General features: G+C 41.9%; 2 protein-coding genes across 3 annotated transcripts; both read left to right on the forward strand.

Annotated features, from left to right (window-relative positions):
• Nucleotides 1-54: 54 nt before the first annotated feature.
• Nucleotides 55-7,877, forward strand: ptcd3 (pentatricopeptide repeat domain 3). Its single transcript, XM_019258361.2, has 23 exons — nt 55-187; nt 1,741-1,793; nt 2,061-2,100; nt 2,242-2,287; nt 2,389-2,457; nt 2,553-2,657; nt 2,752-2,875; nt 2,956-3,059; nt 3,150-3,314; nt 3,410-3,470; nt 3,729-3,811; nt 3,927-4,071; nt 4,298-4,348; nt 4,433-4,522; nt 4,643-4,671; nt 5,105-5,211; nt 5,324-5,402; nt 5,630-5,720; nt 5,797-5,882; nt 5,965-6,110; nt 6,227-6,268; nt 6,679-6,837; nt 7,720-7,877. Exons 1-23 carry the CDS (start codon nt 60-62, stop codon nt 7,763-7,765), a joined length of 2,049 nt encoding a protein of 682 aa, XP_019113906.2. The 5' UTR covers nt 55-59; the 3' UTR covers nt 7,766-7,877.
• Nucleotides 7,878-14,020: 6,143 nt separating this feature from the next.
• LOC104935341 (plastin-2) lies at nt 14,021-24,839 on the forward strand. Of its 2 annotated transcripts, none has more exons than XM_010751169.3 (16): nt 14,021-14,152; nt 18,036-18,104; nt 18,467-18,618; nt 19,379-19,508; nt 19,629-19,761; nt 19,852-19,933; nt 20,025-20,190; nt 20,286-20,425; nt 20,528-20,623; nt 21,209-21,395; nt 21,481-21,559; nt 21,647-21,767; nt 21,853-21,986; nt 22,427-22,550; nt 22,651-22,775; nt 23,289-24,839. In XM_010751169.3, exons 2-16 carry the CDS (start codon nt 18,044-18,046, stop codon nt 23,419-23,421), a joined length of 1,863 nt encoding a protein of 620 aa, XP_010749471.1. In that variant the 5' UTR covers nt 14,021-14,152; nt 18,036-18,043; the 3' UTR covers nt 23,422-24,839. The 2 variants fall into 2 exon arrangements, with proteins under 2 accessions (XP_010749471.1, XP_010749470.1); XM_010751168.3 differs by having other exon boundaries at nt 14,033-14,280.
• The last annotated feature ends 1,579 nt before the right edge of the window (nt 24,840-26,418 follow it).

Below are 26,418 nucleotides of genomic sequence, written 5' to 3' on the forward strand. Positions count from 1 at the left end.
TTTTAAAACGCTAACTGTTATTATTATTATTTTTGTCCCCCCCTCTTTCCTGAGCCCGAATGGTTTCTCCCTGTCCCCTTCAGTCAGTGTGTAACAACATGGCGGCTCCCGGGCGGCATGTCGGACGCTTCATTCACAGAAACGGAAGATTATTGCTCAATAACCTGCAGCAGACACGGAGCCACAGGTGAGTCTGACAGTTTAACACCTGAGTTTGAAACCTGGGTGACTTTAAGGTCGTTTAATTCTTGTTTCTGCTGCTGCGTGAGTGTTGACAGCTGCAGCTGGAGGTCATGTCTCCATGAACAGACTTATTATAAAGGGAAATACTGTCATTTATCTTCACTGTACAGTCTGTTATAAACATTAGGATTATAGTGTGGTGCAGATGTTTTCACTCATATAGATATTGTGTGTGTGTGTGTCCTGTCTTTTGCATGTCTTCTGCATTTCCCTTAGCTGGCCTCTAATTTACTGGCAGGGAGAGATAATTATAAATCAGAATTACAAGGACAAGAGAGTAACATTTAGATATGAATCATAATGTTCATTAGTGAGCAGAAAACCAAAAAAATAACGACAGCCCATTTTAAAAAAATGTACAAGAACCAACAGTTAGAGCTCCTCGAGGAGCCTTTTCTCTGTAACCACTTTTGTGTGTGTTGCACTGTTAAACGCTCCTTCTTGTACAATTCAACTTAAACTTTGATACTTTGAATCCAGTCTTCCTTATTCAAGAGTTTTTCCTTTTTAAAAATTCCCATAACAGATATAGATAGATAGTGTTATAAAAATTAGGATTATACTGGGGTTAAGGTGTTCAGGAGACATTATAAATCAGTAGTTTAAGAACAGCACCATGTGGATATGAAACATAATGCTCATTACTTAGCAGAAAACCAAAAAAGTATGTTAAGATTATTATCTGTATCAGGTGGGAGGTGTCCGAGACAGCCCATTTTAAAAAAATGTATAAGAACCAACGGTTAGAGCTCCTCGAGGAGCCTTTTCTCTGTAACCCCTTTAGTGTGTGTTGCACTGTTAAACGCTCCTTCTTCTACAAGAATAATACATTCAAATTAAACTTTGATACTTTGAAGCCAGTCTTTCTTATTTAAGGGTTTTTTTCTTTTAAAAATTCCCATAACGCAGTCTGCTTTTATACACACACATGTTTATGTATGTGTGATTGTTCACATGCAAATGTGGAGAGAGAGATGGTGGAGTGATGGCGGGTTCGGTGCCTTGCTCAAGGGCACCAGGAGGTGAACTGGCACCTCTCCAGCTAACCAGTCCACCACCATACTTTGTTCCATACTGGACTTGAACCAGCCTCCCAAGTTCCCAAGCCAAGTCTCTATGTCTGCCTACATAAATGGTAAATGGTCTGTACTTAAATAGCGCTTTTCTAGTCTTCAAAGTGCTTTTACAGTACCACATTCATACACTGATGCCATTGGCTGCCATGCAAGGTGCCAACTGCTCATCAGTTCGAGGAGACACCGATGGTGCAACCTTCAGGAGAAATTTGGGGTTCAGTATCTTGCCCAGGCTGGATCGAACCACCAATCTTCTGATTGGTGCATGACCTGCTCTACCTCCGAGCCACAGCCACCCCACGTAGACACTGTTTGTGTAACAAGAGGATCTCTGAACTGATGCAGGGTCTACCAGAGGATTGAGTTGGTCTTTTGCTGAATCAGAGTTTGTTTGTTTGTTTGTTTGTTCGTTTGTTTTCAGGAGTTTCGGTTGGACTGCAGCTCTGCGACAACAAGCTGCAGAAGCCGATAAAGGTAATTTTGAAGAAGACTTCTGTTTATGACAAAAACACTCTTGTCAGTACAGATACTGTGTCAGGAAAAACTTAACGTCCATCTCTGGATTCTAACTCTACTTAATGGATAATGTTTGTGATGTTTTTTAGATTTAATGATCCTTCAAATAATTAGATGTATTAGAGCTGACCTTCTAACCAAGAGAAAACATCAGAGGCGAAATGCATCCTCTAATTGATTGTGATATGTCAGTGACATTTGACCTTTTTCTTGCTGTTGTTGCAGAATCTACAGAGACCATTGTCATTCCAAGGAAGAAAACATGGTACGTGTCCATGTCAGTTAATGAAGCAGTCAAAACTCTCCGTATAGTCCGAGAAACTTTCATTTAAATAGAGCCAAATGTTTTAGTTTGCATAAACGACAATCTGACTTAAGGGATTAACTGTCACTTGTTTCTGAACAGGAGCAAGGAGGCGGTGCTGGAGGCTCTGGCGGCGACTGTCAGCAGGGTGAGCGCTCCTTTGCCTTTGTCTTTCTGAAGCTTGCGTGGACGTGGATCTCTTCAGAGTGGATGTTTACCGTTTTATCTGTCTGTCTTTTCTCCCTCCAGGATCCTACAGCATATCCCTACCAGTTCCAAGACGATTCATACCTCGCTCCCAGGACTTCTCTTGAGTTTGTACGTCTGCGCTTACGTATGTAACATAAAATAGCCCCTGATGTACTGACATAATTGTTCCTGACGTATCATTGTCTCTCTCTCTCTCTCTGCAGAAGCTGTTCTCTCTCTCTCAGGAGTCCGGCAGATCTGCAGCCAAATATTTTGTCAACAGCAATCCCAAGTTCTTCACTAAAGACTTTGCTGAACCGCATATACCAGTAAGAAACACACACACACACACACACACAGGACAGGACTGCAGAATATATAGTCCTGGAAATCAAACAACAAAGTGTGTGTGTGTGTGTGTAGTGTCTGATGCCAGAGACCGTGACACTGCAGCTGGAGGAGATGAGCGAGGAAGCTCTGAAGGAACGGATCAACTTGAGGAAAGTTACAGCTGCTGTTGACATGTATGATCAACTGCTGCAAGCTGGTGAGAACACACACACACACACACATTCTCTGTTTCTGGAATTATGTTGTAATCCTTCTACATCAATCAAATTCTTTCAGGCACGGCAGTCTCCGTGGAAACGACCCATGACCTGCTTGACCTGATCTGTCTCTATTCTGACAGAGACCCCGTCCAGGATGGACAACCACAGACCGAGGACATGGTGACTAATACCTGATCCAAACCTCGGCAAATTAAGTAAAAACATCCACGCTCGGACGACATATTAATACTACAGCGTGCTCTGTTTCAGGAGGGTTCAGGAGCCGACCACAAGAAAAGGAAATGGAGGGTCCGCCGGGCGTCAGACCTCCTCAAGGTCACTTGGAAAGAAAACAACAACGCGGAGAGAATCTTTAACCTGCTGCCCGAGAAAGACACACGGTGCTACTCTGCTCTGATCAGAGGCATGGTGATGGTACGAACACACTCATTGGAGCAGCCTCTTCATGTCCAAACCTTCAGGGAGCTTATTGTAGACACCTTTTTAAACGTTTGTCTGTCTCTTCACAGCATGGAGCCTATGCAAAGGCCTTCAGCGTGTACACAGACATGCTGAACAACAGGCTGACCGGTGAGTTGCAGGAGACAATCGTGTTGAAGTTAGATATCATGCAACTTCACTGTCTGTTTGCTTGTTCTTTAAGTATGTTTAGTTGAAAATTAGTCAGTCGCAGTGTTATTCTTGACAGTACCTTTAGATGGTGCCAAAGCCTTACATCAACCCACTAAAACCTGCAGACAGCACATCTGTCTGAAGGGTAATTGGCTTGTTAGCACTCTTTTCACTCCCTGTTGAGAGATGACTAATGATTCGACCTCCTGTTCCCAGCTGACGTCCACATCTTCAACGCTCTGATCTCAGCAGCTCCAGACGTCCGAGAAAAATACAACGAGAGATGGGACGTCATCACTGTAAGCCTCCTCACTGTTTATTTGAACACCAGGTTTTCATGAAGACTTTGGGGCTCCATATATATATTGAAAGAAAGTCCTTCATCGTTGTTGCGTTCCTCTCTCTGCCCCGCAGGAGCTGTTGAACCAGATGAGTCAACAGAAAGTCCAGCCCAACCTTCTGACCTTCAACAGCGTCCTCAAAGCTCTGAGACGCTGCGGCGCTTTAGGCAGACAACAAGCTCGACAGACTCTGAACGAGATGAAGGCTCTGGGAATAGGTGACTACACAAACACACACACACACACAAGGGTTACGGTAGTAAGATGAAGATGAGTGTATCGGAGCGGTACGATGGATGGATGTCGAACCGAGGGTCTAAGGACAGAGGGTGTCACTCCCTGTACAGATTGTAAAGCCCTCCGAGGCAAATGTACTTTGTGACTTTGGGCTACACAAATAAAAATCTGATTTGATTTGGTGTTAACGGTGTTTTGTGTGTTCAGCTCCCAGTCTGGCCACCTTCAACCACCTCCTGGCAGTCTTTTTCAAAGCAGGTAAACAAGCTGTTGCATTGCACTGAACATTCGCGGTACAGTCTCCGCTGCTGCTGGCTTCAAGTGCTTCTTTTCTTTCTCCAGGCTCCGTTGGAAAGAGCAATGTCGATATTTTACAGGAAGTGATGACAGAGCTGGCCGGAGCCAGCTTCACCTGCCAGGACCCCGATGACGGTACGCTGATTGTACAGATCATCTTTATTTAGTTTCAGAATATAAAAAGCAGCATAAACAAAGCAGAAGGATTTACCCGTCTTTAACACTGACTTCATATTTTCTCTTCTTAATCTCCAGCTCTGTTCTTCTCCAGTGCTATGAGGATAGTAAGTCTTTTTTTTTTTTTACTACGTGTTTTGTATAAACATTTCTTACAAACAGGTTCCTGCACTTGTTTTTATTGGAGTTTTAAATGAGGAGTTTGTTATTTGAGGTCATGAAATACTTCTGTTTCTTTCATGTTTCTGTTAAAATATGAATAACGCCTACTTGAAGTGACAGATCGGTGTTATTTAGAGTGAGGTCGTGTGAGGTATTCATGGAGGTTTCTGGTCTATGAGTGATCGTGACCATGTGGACGCATCTCCAAAACCTTTTAACATCCTGCTCAACCAATCCTGCCATCCTAATTCCAAATATATATTCAGCTATTTATAGTCAGATAAATGGAAACTGCTTTGTTTATTTCAGTTAATAGATTAGGAGCTGTGCATCCATTCATCCACCTCACCTCCTCGTCTCTCTCTCTTGTCCTAACAGTGTCTGGATCATAAAGATCTGCACCTGAGCTATAAGGTCCAGAGTCTCGTGGAAGTCGACGAGAACTGGAGGCTTCTGGGAGATTCCTTCCAGCAGAGTATTTACTAGTAAGTACGACCTTTCCACAGACTGTAACCTGTAACCTCAGAGGAGGCTGTAAGGCTGAAACCTAAAAGTGATTAGACGCAGTTATGTAAGTGGAACCTCTCTCCTCTCCAGTGGGCGCTTCTTCAACCTGCTGTGTATGATGGAGCACATCGACGTGGTGCTGAAGTGGTACAGACGGCTCATTCCCTCGGTCAGTGCTTCTCTCACCAGACCGTTTTACTGAAGAATCAATAATAACTTTTGTGATATTCTGGTGCTGGTTTTCAGCTCTGTGATGATACATTTCCAGCTAATCCAAGGTGGTTTTTAAAATGGTTTATTTAGCTCGAGGAGTAAGAGACATAAAGGAGAAAGTGAGGTGAAGGTTGCGCCTTTTGCACATAAAGGAACAGTTTTTTTTTATTCTGTTCTTTCTAGTTGTACTACCCAAACTCTCAGGGACTGAGGGACCTGCTGCAGGCTCTGGACACTGACAGTCGCCTGGATCTGCTGCCCACTATATGGAAAGGTGAGTTTAAAGATAACTACAGGAATCTAACATCACTCGATGACTCACGAAACCTGACCTCCTTTTCTTTTTCCAGATATCCGCACTCTGGGTCATGATAATAAGGCTGACCTGGTGGAGGAGGTGCTCAACCTGATGGCCAGAGAGACACACAGTCCCGAGGTCAGTGAGACTGCTATCACAGTTCGTCCTCCACGATATGTCTCAGGTTTGGAGGTAGTAAAGCGTGTGTGTGTGTGTACAGGTTCAGGAGTCTTTTGCAGCATGTGCTCTGGATGTAAAGAGCGTGTTCGAGGGAGACAGATGGAGACCCGGTCTGGAGTGGAGCAACTCCTCCCTCTCGCACATCTCCACCCTGCTGCTGCGAGCCAACAAGACCCAGCAGGCCTGGTAAGAGCTGTCCGTCTGTCTTGTCCGTCCATTTCCGGGAGACAGTCTCACTGCCGAATGATAAAACGAAATGCATCTGACCTCTCCTCCTCCTCCTCCTCTGTTTGCCTCTGCAGGGACATGCTGCAGCTCTTCAAATCAAAGAACAGAGTTCCAACGTGAGTCTCTGCACAAACCACAAACATAAAGATGAAAATAGTTCATTTTTATCAGTGAGAAACTTTTTATTCAACACCCTGAAAGTCTTCAACTGACCACAGAGCTCCAAGTTATTCACACAAGAACAGAAAACACTAGTACTCACTTAAAAAAGGTAGCATCTGCAGAAACGTGTTCACGACATCCTCACAGCGGTAATTACAAGCTGTAAAATCGGAATTGTTTTTGCTGGCTCCAAAGTCTCAAACCTGTCCAGACAGGAGGTTTCATTACAAACAAGTCACTAGTACAAGATGATAAAAGTCTTTGTTTGTCATATTCAAACACACAGTTCAGCATGAATCAGTGCAGGTGAGTCCTGATGTGACATTCCAGCAAATGAATCATAAATGCTCCTTTTGTTTTCCAGCGAGGGGCTGTTAGAGGACTTCCTGTCCGCGTGTCACAGCAACGGCTCTCCCCAGAGAGCAGTGGAGCTGGTCCAGCTTTCCGCAGCCTTCTGTCTCTCCGCAACGCCGAAGCTGGCAACGCGAGCGCTGGCCGAGTTTGAGCTAAGCGAGGAACAAAGGTGAGGAGGAGAGAGCGCTCACAAGTCTGTCGCCTCGTACGATGAAGCGAAACAAGAATAATCAAAGAGAAGAAACGTTTGTGTTTATCTCATCATTAACAGATTGCAGTATTAATATCATAGAACGGCACAAAGAAACCGCGTGGTTTCACAAGGACATTTAACTGTGAAAATATAAATATAATACACAATAAAAACATCTCAGTGCCCTTCAGACCTGCTGCAGAGCCGAGCTACTGTGGCTTCTTAATGTGGCAGGGTGTGCTCAGCGATCATCCGACGATGTGTTTAAACACTTCCAAATTATGAGCCATTTTTGCTCTCATGATTGTTACTGATCGTTATTGTCACAGTGTGTAGTCTGAAGGCACTGTGGCTAAGTTTCAGGCTCAAAAGAAATCAGATGGTGAAATTGGGTAATCTCAGAGGAAAATGAACCTGACCTAACCCTACAGACTCTTTGTGAAACCTGAAAGTAGAGCTTCGATCTCTCTCCAGGCTTCATGGCACGTGTGATGGATGAACAAATTAACAAAAGGAAAAAAGAACAGGGATCAATCCACAGGTTTGGAGCCCTCGAAGACCAAAATGAAAGTTTTTCATTTAGAACTGGAAAGAAGTTTTCATCCACAGCAGCTCAGAGTCCTTTCAGACACTTCTGGTTGCTAAATCTGTCAATCATTTTCTCGATTAATCGATTTGGGTCGATATTTACTAGACGGTTTACTCATAGAGGACTAAAAAAAAATCTAAGATCTGAGAATTTGGTCTTTTTTTTCCCTTAAAAAAATAAGTCAAAATCATTAATCTGTTATCAGCTTAATTGATATTTGATAACTAATCACTTAATTGACTACTCGTCTGCTTCTCTGTCCCAACCAGAGCTGTGTTATCTGAACTGGAGTCTGCGGGAGAGCCCTCTGACTGAAGCTGACGTTAAGTGGTTCACCCACTACGACGCCGATCCATTGATAGAAAAACCTGCAGAGAGTGTACTTGTTATAAAAATGTATGTCACATAAATAAAATCTGAAACCTTTCCCGGTGCTTTCTTCTGTTTGTCAGCCAGAGGCCGCCGTTTCTCCTTTTTCAAGAGATTGTCAAGCAGTAGCACACTTTATAGGATTTTACCACGTGTCATATTTTACAGTTTATTTTTTATGCATTAGATGATTTATTAAATTAATGAATTAGAAGACAGTTAATTGCAATAATGACAATTAGGAGAATTAAGAGAAAACCCCACTCAAACACATGAAGTTAAAACTCCCTATCGTGACTGCAATCTATGACTATAAAATATGTTCAGAGGAAAAGACGGAGGCAAATCTTCCCTCTGTGATAACGGACCGACTTCCTGATTGGGTACTTCCTCAAAATGCTGCATGTGTGGCACTTTTAATGGGTCTGGAATGTCCTGGAATTATCCTTGAAAGACCTCCAGGAGGGTCAGAAGAAATGTACAGACAAACGGATGTGAAAAAGAAGAAGCAATTTTTAAGAGCCAACGCACACATACTTAAAATATTGACATATCTGTACCTGTGTGTGTGTGTGTGTGTGTGTGTGTGTGTGTGTGTGTGTGTGTGTGTGTGTGTGCAAGCCTGTACAGGTGTGTTTCTCAATCGAAACGTTTCATTTCTTCGACCAATCACCAGTTGAGCTGCCGGCACGACCAAATAAGGTGAAGTGGGCTTAGAGTGACTGAAGGGGATGGAGGTGGAGAAGATGGGTGTGGCTTTCAGGACGGAGAGTATTGTTCTCCAGAGAACCTGCCTGAAGCCACACACACACACACACACACACACACACACGAGCGTCGCCTTTCAGATTTAACAACCTACTGCCCGAGATCCTGGGAAAACACACACACATTTACACCTACATTTATCAACTCACACACACATTTAGAGTCAGAACACCTCGTGTAGGAGAAAATGTTCTGTTCAAACTTGCAGATGATGCACAGTCGTCCCTTTCTATGAGAAGCACCGTAGGTGTAGTTAAGAATTAGAAATGCCGTCATTGGACGGCCATCCAAACCTTGAATAATGGGAGAAGTGTAAAGTTACCGACCAACAACTGGGGGAGTTTGATCCGCCACCGATGAAAGGCAAATGTGTCACAAAACACTTTGTGTTCCGCAAGCTTGCAGATAGAAAAAAAACCAGCAGCCGGTCACACGCATTCCTCTCTCCCACTCCTTTTTATGGAGCATGAATGTACTGTACTGGAGCGCAGGTCAGAGGTCAAACCTGTTCACAAACAGGATGTGACAGAACATCCTCCGACGCTTTTAATATCTCTTACACGTGTTTCTGCTTTTTGACATGTCTCATTTGATGTGAGGTGAAAATAAACAGAGCTTTTTAGGGGAAGAAAGAAGGGATTGTTTTGTCCTCTCAAAAGTTATTTCATGAAAGAAGAGGGTGGAGGTGGGAAGAGGGATGAAACTCAAGCAGGGTAACCGTACACCTCCGCTGAACTTTTTAGTCATTTCAGACAAAGTGTGCCGAGAAAAGACGTGGACGACTCGACACGAACTGTAGCGCAGTGTACCCACGGCAGAGATTCATGGTGATTGACAGCTATAATTGGCAGCCAGCAGTGCCAATCCCACACACTGGAATCAGCACAAGATGAAAATTCCCTAGACCTCAAGTCATACTGGCTTTTTTGGTCTGGCATCGCCACACTATTTCATCCCTAACTGGAGCTTTCAGTCTCAAAATCCCACTGATATTAACTTTTAACACCACAGTCCCTCCAGCAGTGTGTTATATCTACTAATCATAAAAGCCATCGAGCCTTTTTAGAAACTATTTTTCAACCAAAAGCAGGCTTGTTAAAGGATACTCTGGCATGCGGACGATGAGGGGAGACAACCCCCGGTGCTCCGATTTGCGTAAAGGGAATGACCTCACTAACCGCTGGGCTATCTTGCTGTCACTTCTTAATGAGTTCAGCAAAGAAATATTTCCAGATATCTGCTTATCCAAGCAAACATGAGATGAGATTAACACTCACAGAGTCCCATTTTTCGAGAAGTGAGATGGGTAAAGCTGAAATCAGCGCAACAACTGAACAACAAACTAACCACACTTTGAAGTGGTTTGGGGATTTACTGCCCGGTCTGCACTTACAGTACCAGTCAGGGTCATATGGCGACCTCATGCATGATGTAATTGCTCCTGTCAACAAAGACTGAAAAATATTGGCCACAATATGAGTTGACCCTCTCTGTTCTTGTTGTGATGTGTGATACTTCTTCATCCTCCGTGTAACAGAGCTCCATTAATTAACTTAACTATTAAAAACACATTAGTGACATGTTCCTTCATTACCATAAACACACACTGTAGTTTATTCTGACTCTATCCCATGTACACAGCCCTGCTTTTGGGAAAAACTAATGAGAGCACCAAATGTGGATTCATCCACCGCTGAAAATAGTCCCTCCTGTAGTTTACTCCTGTTTGACTAACTTCAGCTAAAAACTACAGTGCCCAGCTGTGTCGGGAAATGAAAATGAACATTGGTGATTCATTTTTTTTAAATATTTGTGTCTTTGGTAGGGTAGGGAAGTCTTAAATGATTTGAAATGGACTAACAGCGTTGCTGTTTTGGGTTGTCGTCTGATTTATTGATGAGCCTGCCAGCCTTATCTTTTCAATGATACTTATTTTTAGTGACAGGTTACATGTGTTCTCTCCTCCCTCGTTTGGTTGTGGCAGGTCGGATTAATAACATTAAAAATGTGTACGTTTTTTGGACCCTGGTATGAGGTCTAAAAGAGGAAACTGTTAATTAACGTCACCTAAGAATTCTGGGCATTGAAGTCCAAAAGAATTGTGTGTATGCTGTTTCTGCTGAAGCTATTGTGTCCAAGCTAAGGTTAATTAAATGTAAACCAAATAAAATTTATGCAGTTCTCTTTAAAATTTCGCACAGTATCAGCTTCTGTCCTGTTTTTCTGTGTGTTTGGTTTATGAATCACAGAAGCATGTGTTTAAAGCATTCACCGCATCCTGCCAAAAAGTGCACAATGCTCAGTCTTTCAGTCTTTCAGTCTTTCGGTCTGTCTTGTATTACTCCCCCTGTCTGTCCTGTCTGTGGCTCCTCACACACATTGCTGAGGGGCAGAGGAGCGGCGAACAATGGTGAATCGACCAACAACAGTTTGTTTGGCTTGTTGACATACTGTCAGTGTTATCACATGAGCCAGCAGAGGAAATGCAAGGTCCTTCTGTTTCCGTATTGACATGGGAACACAAACCATCAACTGTTGGTTTCTATTTAACGTTTCACTACGTTCCTTTAATGGTTGAATTATTTGTGGAGGTTGTGATATTATTTTATTATCTGTTTGTGTTGTAACAGTAGTTATTCAGGGAGGATCGCCTCTTCTGACCTTTCTCAATGTTTTTTATGTTCTAAATTAACTCACACACACACACACTGGTCCCCCCACACAGCTGCATTGTCACCTGATTAGACCTCTTCTCAGGACCACACAGTTTATTCAAGACACCCATTTTGTACCAACTTGCAGAGCATGCTTCATCTCCTCCATTCTGGACTTCCTGGCTCTTCGTTCTTTCAGAGACTGGCACTGTCGGGACAGTGGAAGGACGATAAATAAATGACAGTGACCCTGACGCTACTATGTCCTGTTACTGTTGTTGTAATTCTCAGCATAGCACGGCCCAAAATTAACCTGCGTGAGCAGAGGTCTGATCCATCAGAATAACTTCAGGACCTTTGAAACTTATGCAACATATAGAAATATAGAACATAAAAATTGCTGAGCTGAAAAGAATAGTACATTTAAAGATTAGTAGATTCACAGAAAAATGGAGAATTTTGATGATTTGTTAATTACAAAAAGACAAATATTTCTTAGATTTAGGTTCTTTAATTTGAGGCTTTTCTACTTTTGGCTGTTTTGTATCAGTGTGAATTTAAAAAAGGACAAAACAAAACATCTGAAGACATCATTTTGGGCTCTCAGAACACATAGCATACATTTTTTTATGAATTCATTTGACATTTCAAAGTTTAATGAAAAAGAAAAAAGCAGATAAACCCTGTGGATATTAAAATGTAGATGGACACTCTTGGTCTTCTGTTTTTCTTCCTGTTGTTTGGCTTAAAGCGACAGGAAATACGAGAAGACAGAGGGAAATGACATGTGATGCAATTCAAAGCGAGCACGTCGTGGTTATGTGGCATGCACCTTAAACACTTGGCTCATGTCTCACTTTGTTCTTCTTTATTTTATTCCTGTTTGGTGAGTGTTGTGGAAAAGATCTCTGGTCCATCAACACTAACTCTATGCCATTCAATGACATCATTGTCTAGTACTCTTCTAAATAGTTAAAGCTCAGCCGCAGCTCGGCCGGAGAATTTAATTTGTTTAAAGGAAAGCTTGATATACTTAGAGGAGGCTACGAGAGCACAATTACAAAAAAAAAAGGTTAGAAAGGTTTTGCATTGAAACTGGAGGGAGGTAAGACGTAGCTGCAGTAATACCTGCTGCCCCACCCTGTTTGGGGTCGAGTATCAATCTTCTTCTTCTACATCACTGCAGATGACTCATGTTCCAATGTCAGTAATCAAGCAGTGAGAAACAATCGGACGACAGTGTGCAGGTTTGTGCAGGATTCACTACAACAATACTAACTGTGGTTCCCAGAGAGAAATGTGGCAAACAGTAAAAGTCAAGGCCTCCTGGAAAGATCTTCATGCTTTTCTGCCACAGGGGAGGAATTTACCCCGGCAAGATTCAGCACATCACCCCAGACACAGACAGATAAGAGAGGACAGGGAAGCGAAAAGCAGGGAGGGATAAATAGGAAGGGAAGGTATGAGAGGAGGAGGAATGAGAGGAGGAGGAGGGAGAGAGAGGAGGAATTCCTGCATGTAGAGACTGGCAGCAGAGCTCTTCACCACTAAGTTACACTCACCGATAAAGCATGTTTGCAGAGTGAATAATCAGTAATCTGCAGCTAAAGACTACTTGAGCACAATCTAAGCAACATTTTCTTACAGTGATACATTTCCACGTCTTAGACTGACATGAAATGTTCAGTGATTTACTGGAAAGGGACTTTTGTCTGAACTGTTTTGCATCTAAAACTGGTCATAAGGAAAAACTAGTCACAGCAGACAACACGTAGTATGTCAGCAACGTGTTTTCAGATGTGTTTCTCTTCCCCCTAGGCTTACGTGCAGATGTGAGTCGAATATTATTAACCAATAACATTAATTAAGTGTCGACTGGGCGAGGCTGATGATGAAATACTGCTGATGAATGAATGAAATATTGCTCTAAGTGTTACTAATGAAGCTGTAACTGTGTGAAAACAAGATAGTTTTGTTTACAGTGAGTGCTAGTTTCATTTAGAAAAATAAAATATAGTTTGTGAGTGAACTGTCTTTTTGTTGTTGTTGTGTTCCCCTTTAACTAAAGTGTTATCTACGGAAGCCCAAAGAGGCCATGCGTTCATACATTTTATTCCCTCTGATTTGTTAACGGGATAATTTTCTCGAGATCTTGGAATAAAGAAAGTTAGTCTAGTGTATTAAATCACTGCAGGAAACATCATTCAGTGTAGTATTGGAGTACATATCGATCAGTCAGCATGACGTCAGGTGTGATGGAAATCCCAGGACTATCACATGTGATCCATCATTTTGAGATCTCGAATTAATTGTGTCGTCGTTATCTCTGGAAAAAAATACTTTGTTATTTCAAGATAATGACATAAATAACTCGAGATCTTGAGAAAACAAATGAAATGAATGAATAAATGAAGAAAATGGAGAATATATAAATAATGCATGTCTGCTTAGGTCTTCCGTATTAGGCTGCTTTAAAGAAAGAAATATTCATATCTGCATTTTTATTCACCAGTTCAAAATATTGTTATTAATAAATTAAACACATTTGTTATCATACACTTTATATTAACAGTCTTATTTTTAAAATTATGTCAATTTCCAAATGAATTAACATTAAAAAAATGTATTTTTAGAAAATACTTCCGTTTTATTAGTGTATATATTGTTCATATTTTTTGTTATTGGTCAGACATGATGTCTGCTCAGGCAGACAAAGGTTGGTTTGGGGGAAAGGGGGTGGCACGACGGCGGCGGAGGAGGAGGAGGGGCGGGGCGGTTCCTGCACACCGGGCGGTGTCTGCTGATGAAAACGGGACAGAGGAGCAGTGAGAGGCCGACAGAGGGATACAGTTTCCCCTCCTCCACCCACCCCCTGTGTGATATTACTGAATACAGCAGCGGCGGACTTCAGGTAAGAGGAAGGAGCGTTTGTTTCTTTGGGGCGTTTTCTGGTCAGTGTGAGGCTGACTGAGGAGCAGAGCACACTGCGGCACAGCTGCTGCTCACCCATTCATCAGGAGACACACAGCTCACCTCAGGGTATGTTGGAGACAAATACTAACAGTGTGCACTGTTTATCTGGGTTAATGCAGATTTTATTCAAAAGATAGTTCAGACACTGAAAATGCACAAAAAGAAAAATCCAGTTAATGTGATTTAATGTTCCATTTTATTCATATTTGTCAATATATTATAAATACTGCTTGACTGTTTTTAAATTGGTGACACGTTGGCTGATTTATTGTGGAGAATTCAGTCTGACATGAGCCAATGGACCGTGTCAAAGTTAAACATTTGATTTATTGTGCAAAGAAATGGTCATTTATTCCTCGCAGCCTATTATATAAAATACTACACGACCACTTAAGATTGAGTATGATATATATAAGGGTTGTTTTCAAATACATGCAGTTGGTGTGAGGTTGTATTTCTTTCTTAATTTATATTCTAATAGAATAATATTGTGACAGAGAGACAAGAGCAGGAGCCATGTGTCAGGATGAATGGTGACATCAACTGCGTTGTCATGCTAAACACAGATATGTGTGTGTGTGTGTGTGTGTGTGTGTGTGTGTGTGTGTGTGCTCACCCAGGAGCGACTGGATTTTAACATTTTAACTTAAAGTGTGAACTTTATTAGCTGCTTTTACTTCCCAAACACATGATATGTGATTATGTAATGTTGTTTTGTAACACATTCATGTTTATGTTTAACACGGGCACAAACAAACAGACCCTTTAATCAACCTCTGCTTTATGAGACGTACCTATAAATCATAGCAGAGGACAAACCCTCACAGCCCTTCAACATAAAAGTCAGTTCTTCCCGAAGCAGTGACATCTGGTGGCAGTAAAATATATATTGTTGACTGCAATTCAAACCATTCTGCATGGACATCCTGTCTTTTAAAGATTGCAAACATAGCTTAGAGTTTAATGCGTTTACTTCTCTCCAGTTTGGCATATCAGTAACTGATATTGTGAGAAGATATCATGAGAAGGACGCTGTATGTATAGGATATGCACGCCTGTTTTGCATCTACAATCATCCATTCATTATTCAAATCGCCTCGGGAGTGCGTAACTGACATTAAATAACAACACGGTCGTTATTTTCTCAAACAAACTTGGTGACACCTGTGATTACCTGCCTGCATCTGTAAATCAAATCAAATCAAATCAAATCAAGTTTATTTAAATAGCCCTTTACATTAGCCAGATGGTACCCAAAGTGCTTTGCAACAAAGCCGTAGAAACAAATATAACAGGTACATAGATAAATAAATACAGTTAAATTAAAATACAATTAAAATGCAGTTAAAGAATAAAAGAGTAGTCTATATCTGTGTGTTCGTGTCTGGCTGGCTGGCTATGCAGCCACTGCATTTCCATGTTTGCATTGAGGTGCAGCACATTTGTTTCTTAGCCCATGCTGTAACATGATCAGCCACATAGAGAGGAATACTAATTGGAATGGAGTGACCTCCATTGATGAGGAAACAAGATCCGAATCAAAACAGACGGTCAAAAGCAACAAGTGGAGAAAATCTTTTTAAAGGCTAAAAAACATGATTGATTTCTCTAAGTTGGATCTGGATTTCTAATTAAATCAGATCTCTTGCTTTGAGAGGATCGAGTTTCTTTGTCTTATGATATTTGGAGCCAGATGTCACATCTAATTTTTATAATGCTTGACTTGTCTTGAATGGCTTCGGCCTCCTAGCTTCGTATTGATTGCTCGTGGATGTAATACATCAAGTCGCAGTATCGTCTTGTCTCGGCGAGCAGGGCCCCGCTCTCTGCAGCAGAGAGCTCTCTCAGACTAAATCACACACACCACATGCTAATCTCACTATCGCTTACTACACCAGCATTTTCTATGATAATATATGATTATTGTGTGATAGATTAAGCTGCAAAGCTGAGAAGATCTGCATGCTAAAACATATATTCACCTACCTTGTGTCATTAGTTTATTTGCTGCTATTAAAGGGTCAGCAAGTGTAAATTACAAAATCATTTCGGCCTACTACAAATAAGGTGAACTTAATTATGCACGGACAGTTGGTGCTTTTATTTTCACAGAAACTAATAGACCCCAGCCGAGGTTCGAACCATGTGTGAGGTGACAGTGCTAACCACTGCACCACCGTGCCAATCCCTATGGTGTTCGTTATAATGGATACAATCATTGTGATTGTCATTTGCAAGTTGAAAAGTTTTATGATTTGGTTGAACGGATCCTCTAACCTCTTAGCCACTGTGGATTCAATCAATCTGTTTGTGTTCCACAGAGATCAAGTATCAAGCATCTACAGTATAATAGTCATCTTCATAAGCTCTTATACTAACCTTTTACCCTCCATTACAGAATCATATTACATCAAAGACAATCTACATAAATCTGTTAGATATCATACGAGGCTGATGTGACTGTAATGGCTCCTTGTGTAATAGATCACGCGACTATCTATTTTCCTGGCTCGGTTAACAGAGCTGTAAAAATGGCTCCAGGCTGATCCGAGCTTTTAACAATTAATAGACGAATAACGAATCAGATTTCATAGACCAAGCTAATATAGCCTGGAGCCATCCTACTTAACACATCTGTTTTTGTTGTTGTGCCCGAGTTATTAAAGAAAATGAGTCAATAAAGCTCAGCTGAATCTTGAAAAAGTAGACCTGTGCTGATACAAACAGCGCTATCAGAAATGCCTCTTATGCAGCATTATGAATGTGGTATTGTTTATTGGGTAGTATATGAGTCTGTTCGCCAGTCTGATAACATCATTTATGAGCCACTAAATGTGGCAGCGTCCCATTTGCCTTTTTTTTCCCCCCAGCATGGCAAAGTCATGATCTGTCCTACTCTGACTCCCTGGTGTTCACACCCATGGACGGACTGGGACAAAAAATCAGCCCTGGCATTTTGGACCAGAGCAGCCCACAACAACCCCCCCACCCCCTGAACTTTTTTCTCGTGCGCCATAGATGCGCCATGCGCCCGAGCCTGGCCAGGCCCCCCCCCCCGCTCCTGTGCGGCCCACATTGCCCATCGCTAAGCCCAAGAGTGTGTTTGGGGTGTGTGATCTACTCGTTAAATATATATATATCGGGACTTGCTGGCCCAAATAGCACGTCGGCCCACCGGGCAAATGCATGGTATGCCAGATTGCCAGTCCGTCCCTGTTCACACCCTCAATCTAACCAAGACAAAAGCCAATGAAGGCGATAAGTACCAGCTGATGAGAGCCAGATTAGTAGCTGTCCTGCTATTTAGGCAGCTACTGTTTAAGGGCTGTGAAGAAGAAGATCCTCTAGCTGAATGTCAGCAAGTTGAGTGACTACCAAACTAGATAATAAGACAGAAAGAAGAGGCTGTGATGATGCTGTCAGAAAATACTTGATACTTGGTATCGGCCAATACCAAAGTTTAGGTATCGGTACTAGGGAGGAACATCTGTATCAAAAACAGATACTCATGAAATCATCGGTAGCTCATGGTGGCTCATGTAATGTGCGGCCACAGTAGCTGCTGTTCAGCAGACGTTGCACAGGGTCACTTTAATGAATAGGCCTACACTTTTCATGCTCCTCCACGGTATGCAAAGTGGCACCAATATTTTACAATTATGAAAAGCAGCTGCGTGGTCGCTAGATACAGGAACTCATGACATCAACTAGTTTATCCTGATCTCTGGGATTAGGAAACAGACTATCGGTTATCTCAACTCTGGTTGCCCTTTTCATAAATGCAGCTAACAGCGGCGTCTGTGTTATTTTCTGTTCCACAGGTGTCAATATGTCAACACCGATCAGCGCTGAGGAGATGGAGGAGATCAGGGAGGGCTTCCAGAAAGTGGGTGAGTATAAAAAAAAGTGTGTTTGCAGATGTTGCGGACGCCCATCAGAGGATGATATATTAGTAAATCATATTTGAAGTGGAGTAAAGCAGCTGACAGACACATGTTCTTATACGCTGTGCGTGCTCCAGCTGACGGACAGATGTTTCTCCTGGAATTTCACATGCTGCATGATAGTCTTCAGCAACCCAGCAGTCAGTCAGCAAATATGGATATGTGGAAGAGAAGCAGAGATCTAGGATAACAAATGTAAAACTTGTCACGCAGATACTGACTGAATCTGATAGTGTTGCATGCTTGACCTTTGCTTTTTTCCTCTCCCTCCTGCCCCGCGGTCTCTTGTGTCCACCCCACTCCTCTAGACTTGGATGGTAATGGGTACATCACCGCCTCTGAACTCGGTAACCTCTTCAACGAGGTGCGCCGTCCTTTGCCCGGGTACCAGATCAGAGAACTCCTTCAGAAGCTGGACAGAGACAACGACAGTCGCATCAGCCTCGAAGAGTTCACGGCTGTAGGTAACACTAACTAACTAACTAACTAACTAACTAACTAACTAACTAACTAACTAACTAACTAACTAACTGACTGACTGACTGACTGACTGACTGACTGACTGACTGACTGACTGACTGACTAGTCAACCAACCAACCAACCAGTCAACCAACCAACCAACCAGTCAACCAACCAACCAGTCAACCAACCAACCAACAAGTCAACCAACCAACCAGTCAACCAACCAACCAGTCAACCAACCAACCAACCAGTCAACCAACCAACCAGTCAACCAACCAACCAGTCAACCAACCAACCAACCAACCAGTCAACCAACCAACCAACCAACCAACCAACAAGTCAACCAACCAACCAGTCAACCAACCAACCAACCAACCAGTCAACCAACCAACCAACCAACCAACCAACAAGTCAACCAACCAACCAGTCAACCAACCAACCAACAAGTCAACCAACCAACCAACCAACCAACCAACCTATTCACGAATTCACAGTTCACTAACCAGTTAAACTAAATAAATGATGGCTGATTTAACTGACTGACTGACTAACTGAGTATTTTATATTAAAATCAATGTATTACTAATGTACTTTCTGTGATCATTTCATAAAACTAACTCAAGAGGTGACTAACTGGGGAAAAAAGACTAACTAACTAACTAACAACCTAACTATCTGCTGATATAGATATTAAGCAGTATCTTACCACAGTTTGATGACTCGTAGCTTCAGTGTGTGTTTTTGTGTGCACGTTCAGATTTTCCAGGACTTGAAGAATGACCGCATGGCCCAGGGTTTCAGGAAAGCCCTCAACAAGAAAGAAGGCATCGTGGCCATCGGGGGCACCAGCGAGATCTCCAGTGAAGGAACTCAACATTCAATCTCTGGTTAGTGAAGCTGCATAACTTACAGTAATAATACCTATAAACTGATATGTCCACTGTAATCAATGCCAACGCAGTATCCATGACAGCAGGGACATGACATCTGACTCGACTGTATTTCAGAGCAGGAGCGCTTTGCTTTCGCCAACTACATCAACTCTTCTTTGGAGAAGGATCCAGACTGTCAGCACGTCCTGCCCATCAACCCCAGCACCGAAGCTCTGTTTAAAGCGTTGGCCGACGGCATCGTGCTTTGGTAAATCACCAGCGACATCAGTTTAACCTTTAACTCCACCGCTCCTGATCTGTTCTGAGTTTTTAAGCATCCCATGTGTGTTTTTTGCAGTAAACTCATCAACCTCTCTGTCCCTGACACCATCGATGAGAGAACCATCAATAAAAAGAAACTCACGGCGTTCACCACACAGGTTAGTTTCAATCAATGGTTTGCTTTCAGTTTAACCTACATAAACTATTTCCTTCTGACTTTGCGTCTCCATTTTTTTTACCCCCCAACAGGAGAATCTGAACTTGGCTCTGAATTCAGCCTCGGCCATCGGCTGCCAAGTTGTCAATATCGGAGCTCAAGATCTGAAGGAGGGAAAGCCTCACCTGGTGCTTGGACTCCTCTGGCAGATTATCAAGATAGGACTGTTTGCTGATATAGAGCTGAGCCGCAATGAAGGTATGTACACACACACACACACAGACAGTCTCTGTTGCACAAACATGTTTGCTTTTATTCAAATCAGAGTCATGCTTTTGTTTTTCCGTGAACAGCTATAGCGGCGCTGCTGGAGGAAGGAGAGAGTCTGGAAGAGTTGATGAAACTCAGTCCTGAGGAGCTGCTGCTGCGCTGGGCCAATTTCCATTTAAAGAAAGTCGGCATGTCTATATCCAACTTTTCCAGTGATATTAAGGTATGGATATGTCAACTCTTGTACTGTATTACTACAGTCATTTCACTGTTAACTGGGTCTTCTTACCTGTATCAAACAGCATGTCCATCTGTTTCTGTGCAGGACTCCAAGGCGTACTTCCACCTGCTTGAGCAGATCGCTCCAGACGGCACCAAAGAGGACGTGCCACGGGTTGATGTTGACATGACGGGTGTTTATGTAAGTTCAAAAAGCAATAGTTACCTTTTTAAAATCTTAAAATGTCATGCATTTACTGACTGCATTCTTTCTTCTATTTTTTTTTTATAGTCAATTATATATTTTACTCAGTATTATGAGCCACTTAACACTTCAGTCAGTAATGGATCGACATACTCACACGCTGGTGTGTCAGTTAAGCTGTGTGAGTCCAGTCTAAACTCAGTTGATGCTATCAGATGATGACTTCCTGTTGACGTCGTGCTTCCTGCAGGGTTATTTTAGGATCATCATTCTGAACTCTGAACATTAAGTCTGTTTTGTTTTTTTTAAACTATTTGACGGACACAAGTTGTTTGTTGCAAAGTTGCTTCAAGCGACAGAGTAATTAAGTCTATGTTTGTCTTTATTTTACACATCATAATCACTGTCTTTGTTGTTGTTGTCTTCCATGAAATGTCGCCTTTCCATGGGGGCAACATCCTCAGCCATCATATAGTGTTTATTTCTCATATTTTTACTTCATTACATAGATAAATGCTACAGCTGCTTCTCCAACACAATATGAATCCCTGTTTGTCTGTTTGTTTCTTTGTGTGTCACCAGGAGAAGGATCTCTCCAAGAGAGCAGAGTGTATGCTCCAACAGGCCGACCGTCTCGGCTGCAGACAGTTTGTAACCGCCACCGATGTCGTGTGTGGAAACGCGAAGCTCAACATGGCCTTTGTGGCCACGCTCTTCAACAAACACCCGGCTCTCACCAAACCAGAGAACCAAGACTGGAATCTGGAGAGTAAGCGCAGATGAATGTTCCCCCCGTCTCTCATACACTTGTGTGTCTATCAGGCTTAACTCTGTGTCTTGTTGTCTCTCTCCAGGTGAGACCAGAGAGGAGAGGACTTTCAGGAACTGGATGAACTCTCTTGGAGTCAGTCCACATGTTCATCACATCTATGGGTCAGTACAGTATCTCTCTTGCTTGCTGCTGCTGCTGCTGTAATGTTTGCTGGTTGTTGCTACACTGATAGTATGTGTCTGGTGCAGTGATCTGCAGGACGCCATGGTGATTCTACAACTTTATGAGAAGATTAAGGTGCCAGTGGACTGGGACAACAAAGTCAACCTTCCTCCCTTTAAGGGAGTCGGAGGAGGACACTTAAAAAAGGTAAATGTACATACTGCTCTCCACGCTCTGTGTCCTCAACAACAACTGAATATACCATAAAATAAACTAACTGTGTGTACGACAGATGGAAAACTGCACCTACGCTGTGGACCTGGGGAAGAACAGCGCTGGTTTTTCTCTGGTGGGAATTGGCGGACAGGACCTCTACGACGGAAACGCAACTCTAACTCTGGCACTGGTGTGGCAGCTGATGAGGAGGTGATTCACGCTTTATAATGAACTTCATCGTTATTCTGAGTTGGTAAGAAAATGACCATAAACAAGCAAAGGCAGCATCTTTTAACAGACTCTGGATGTTTGAGTTGCTGTACAGCCCAGAGCAGGTAGAGGGCGCTGTTCTCTCAGCACACACACTCCTGTTTATTCTGGTGAAGCCAGGAATGCGTCAGGGAAGAAGAGTATATTTGAAAGCAGCAGGGTTTATAGGAAATATAGTATTGATTCTGCAAAATATTATACATATTGAAACATTAGAACTTTGAATATTGGCTGGTGGAGACAGAGGTTTCGATTATTTACAGTAATTACAGAAAGGTATTGTGTTGCACCTTAAAATAATCTCTGTTAAACTCCCAAAGCCCCACGCTGCATCTGGAATATGATAGTTTTTTATTTTAAGCCTTGAAATCTATTTGCAGGTACACTTTAAATGTTCTGGAAGACCTTGGACACGGAGAAGTTGCGGGAGACGATTTGATCATCTCATGGGTCAACAAGACTTTGTCTGAGGCCGGCAAGACTTCCTCTATCAAAAGCTTTAAGGTGAGTTGAACCACGCCGTGTGCATTTTTCTCTCAGCAAAAGAAGGAGTCAGATCTTTGTACATGTGTGTATGTATGTGTGTGTGTATTCCTCTGTTCAGGACAAATCAATCGCTACCAGTATTCCAGTTCTGGACCTGATCGACTCCATTCAGCCGCAGAGCGTGAACTTTGATCTGGTTAAAACAGAGGATCCGTCAGACGAAGACAAACTGGACAATGCCAAGTAATCACCTACCCGCTTCTCTCTGACTGTGTTTATCTATAGTCAGCATTATGTTTGTATGTTCTGGGACACTGACAGATTTTGTAGAGAACTGAACCTGACAGTGTGCCACTAAGAAAACACTAAAAGAAGATTAATTGTTAAAAGTTATTATTGAAAGTTTTACTCCGTACTTACTGCGTGATCTTTGCATGACAATAATGTCCCAACAAAACGTCATTTATGTGCATGCATACCTGTCAGCATGTCCCGTTACAATCTCAGGGACTCAAATGTAAATCCACATTTTAGCCGCTAAAACATTGATTAAATAATGAAATGAAACATCAAAGAACACTCATGATATCTTCGATTCATCACTGAAACACAGCTTTGTAGATATTTTTAGAACCTGAGGAACTTTTGATTTAAGAAGCCTTCGGTAACGTAGATAATCTGCTGCTTAAACATGTAACTGTCACAGATATAATATGTTGCCATAGTGACCCTAACGATGACCCTGTCCTGCACCAGGTATGCCATTTCCATGGCGAGGAAGATCGGGGCGAAAGTTTACGCGCTGCCTGACGACTTGGTGGAGGTCAATCAAAAGATGGTGATGACCATCTTTGCCTGCCTGATGGGAAGAGGCATGAAGAAGGCCTAAAGGACACACACACACACACACACACACACACACACACACACACACGCACACGTTGACTGACTGGTTTGATTGGATGAGACCTGAAGACGGTGAACATTTTGTCCTGTTACGGTTATTCAGCATTAGTGTTACTTTATCCATCTATTCAGAAATCAGTAACAGAGAAGGACAGGGACAGTTTGCAGTGAAGTAAGACTTCTCTAACAGCTCTACATGATAAATATTTTGGGGTTTTAGTGATATTGCCCATAGATGAATACAATGTCCAGTCCAGGGTCTGCCCAGTGCATACTGGGAGAGACTGTCGCCCGTCTGTGACCCTGACAAGGAGTAAGGAAGCCTGTCGAGAAAATAAACGAATAAAAGGTTTTGTAATTTTTTTTAAAATAAGGTTTTGTTTCTTTACATGTAAAGGCCGTGACACATGAGAAACATTCAAAGACAATGAACTACATCTACCATGAACACGAAGCTAAAATTCAGGGTCATGCTTAATTTGCCAATGACACAGTTTCCCATGTGTCACCGCCTTGTGATATACCAACTGAGTTCTGCTGTATCTTCCAATGTGCCAGCCAAGTATGAGCATTTATTGTACTTAAGCCATAATATAATATTCTTAACTGAATATCTTTTGGCCTTTTTTTTTACAATATCTGACCAAAGCTGTGCTAGATTTTAGGCAGTTTATGTCGTCACACTAGAAACTATAAAACTAAATACCTTATTTGTTTGTTTGACTCACTCATTATGTAATTAAGGTATTTTTTAATGAGATTTTAAGGGACTGATTAGGAGATAGATTAATGTTCTACATGTATACTGTTTTATAAGCAACACATTTCTCAAAAATCAGGTATTTTTTTATGGTGTTAGGGATTTAACACCTTAATTTATGCAGGAAATACATTCAAATCCATCAATTCATTAATGTATCCATTATGAAAACACAATTCCGGTGTATTAAACGTCCGAATATTGCATAAGAATCCCTTAAAATGTCATTTATTTGTGCCTGAAAATATTTCCCAGTGATTCCCAGACTATTTGTACAGGGACACTGTACTTTAAACGATGTCAAAGAGCTTCAACTCGTGTTTTTCTGTTGCTGATATAACAGTCATGACTCATATGTGGCGGTACAAGACATCCTCTGACAAATTCCTCGTCCTGTGTTAGTCTGAGACGTGAGCACACTTAGTTTTGAAATGGATATAGGTTATCCGGTTTTGCTGCTGCTGATCTTAACATTCCACCGTCAACATGTTTTCTTCTTTTATCCCAAATGTTTCTCTGTAAAGCGTTTTCCAATCAACTGTTTATCTTTGTCGGCAGTTTTGCTTTGCACGATAGCAATACTCCCAAAATCTAGTGTGTGCAAACAGGTGAATAATGTTAAATAAAAGCATTTTTCGGTATATTGTTTGAACTCTTTTTTATTGTTTCTTTTCTGTTTCTGTCCCATGCTCTATATGCCAAACGTGTCTTGCCTTTCTTGTCATCTTGGAGTTAATGTGTTATTTGCTCATCATTTACAGGCTGCATCTCATGATTATATTAGAGTCATTTAGGGAAGCCACTCTTCAAAATACACATATGTAAATAGTCATAGTCAATAGATCAATGTAATTAGAATGTGCAACCTTAATTTGAACTATTTTAGCCATTGGGTGCACTAATAAGCTGTAAACAAAACACTAACAGGACATATAATCACCATAACTGTTGCTAATTTACATATCACACAGATACAGAGCAATAATAACATTCATTTGGAGCTTTGTCTCTGGCCTCCTGATAATTATTCAAGTAAAGTTCAAGATTCAGTCTCCTTTAAGACCATCCAACAACTCTTGGGGGAAATATCTCGACAGTTTTAACAGCTAAATGCTCCATTGTGTTTACTATGCTGCACTAACTTTGCTGGACATTTGGTGGTGAGCAGGTAGGCGGTAGATTTATTAGAGAATGAATTGATGAGAGCAGTAAGAGAGGGCCGTTAAATCGTCCATTAAGGATTACTCTGTGGCCTGTTTCGTGGCTGCCAGCTGAGCCACTCTCACTCTATGCTGGACTAAATTTAAAACTTGTTGTCCCTGTTAGTCACTTTGACACAAAAATACTGAAGTCACCCTTTAAACCATGCCCAATAAAACCAAAACAATGAGCTGAAAGGCTGGGTAAGCAACACGTTTCACGTCACAGTCTTTCGTTTACCATTTTTGTAGTTAAGATACAAGAGAATAAATGGTACAGGACACTTATGCTAATGCAGTGCAGTTGCCAGGTTGTTACTATGTCAACATTGTGGTTGTTATGTCATCATGATGGCATGGATAATTGTAATCAGTGTTGAGAGGCAGCTGCTAAGCTCGCCGGATGTATCAACACATCATGCGTGACGATCAGTCCCAAAAGCATGACGACTTACTATTACTCTGCACCTACTTTATACTTAATATTTAATGTTTTATACAAACTATTTATTCCTCGAATCAAAATCCAGTTTCTGAGATCTAAAGTATCTGACGACTCACGAGTGCAGGTGTGTGCATGAAAACACTTTTGTCTCTCAGTAATCAGAGAATATACGAGCACAGAGACACACTTGGAGTTTAGAGGCCACTTCAAACAAGGTTCTTGAATTCAGATGAGCTTGTGGATGAAAAGGATCTCACACACACACACTCACACACACTCACACACGATTTGCAATTTAAATTATGCTTTTGTCAAGTGCCATGTGATCATTCCTTTGATCGGTTACATTTGTCCACTCCATCCATATGAGTACCTGTCTGTCCTTCGTGATTGATGTCTCGTGAATCAGAGTTGGAGCTGAACCGATGGATGGATGTTGAGAATCAGACAAATTTATCAGGTTTGTGGACTTGGGACATTTTTTCTGTCGTTTCCTCTTTTGATCTGTTGTCATAACTACTATACAGCTTGTTGCTATGCCATCTGGTTTCCGTGGCGATGCGTGATACAGGATGA

Source organism: Larimichthys crocea, chromosome I (assembly GCF_000972845.2).
Source record: "Larimichthys crocea isolate SSNF chromosome I, L_crocea_2.0, whole genome shotgun sequence".
In the NCBI taxonomy this organism is placed as follows: Eukaryota; Metazoa; Chordata; class Actinopteri; family Sciaenidae; genus Larimichthys; species Larimichthys crocea.

What these genes read in the sequence shown, in the direction of transcription:
- ptcd3 (XM_019258361.2), top strand. Translation starts at nt 60, where the DNA reads ATGGTTTCTCCCTGTCCCCTTCAGTCAGTGTGTAACAACATGGCGGCT. An exon ending in ATTCCAAGGAAGAAAACATG is followed by an intron (nt 2,101 to 2,241) that starts GTACGTGTCCAT and finishes GTTTCTGAACAG; the next exon opens with GAGCAAGGAGGCGGTGCTGG. An exon ending in GCTGCCCACTATATGGAAAG is followed by an intron (nt 5,721 to 5,796) that starts GTGAGTTTAAAG and finishes TTCTTTTTCCAG; the next exon opens with ATATCCGCACTCTGGGTCAT.
- LOC104935341 (XM_010751169.3), top strand. Translation starts at nt 18,044, where the DNA reads ATGTCAACACCGATCAGCGCTGAGGAGATGGAGGAGATCAGGGAGGGC. An exon ending in GGAGGGCTTCCAGAAAGTGG is followed by an intron (nt 18,105 to 18,466) that starts GTGAGTATAAAA and finishes CCACTCCTCTAG; the next exon opens with ACTTGGATGGTAATGGGTAC. An exon ending in AGAGCTGAGCCGCAATGAAG is followed by an intron (nt 20,191 to 20,285) that starts GTATGTACACAC and finishes TTCCGTGAACAG; the next exon opens with CTATAGCGGCGCTGCTGGAG.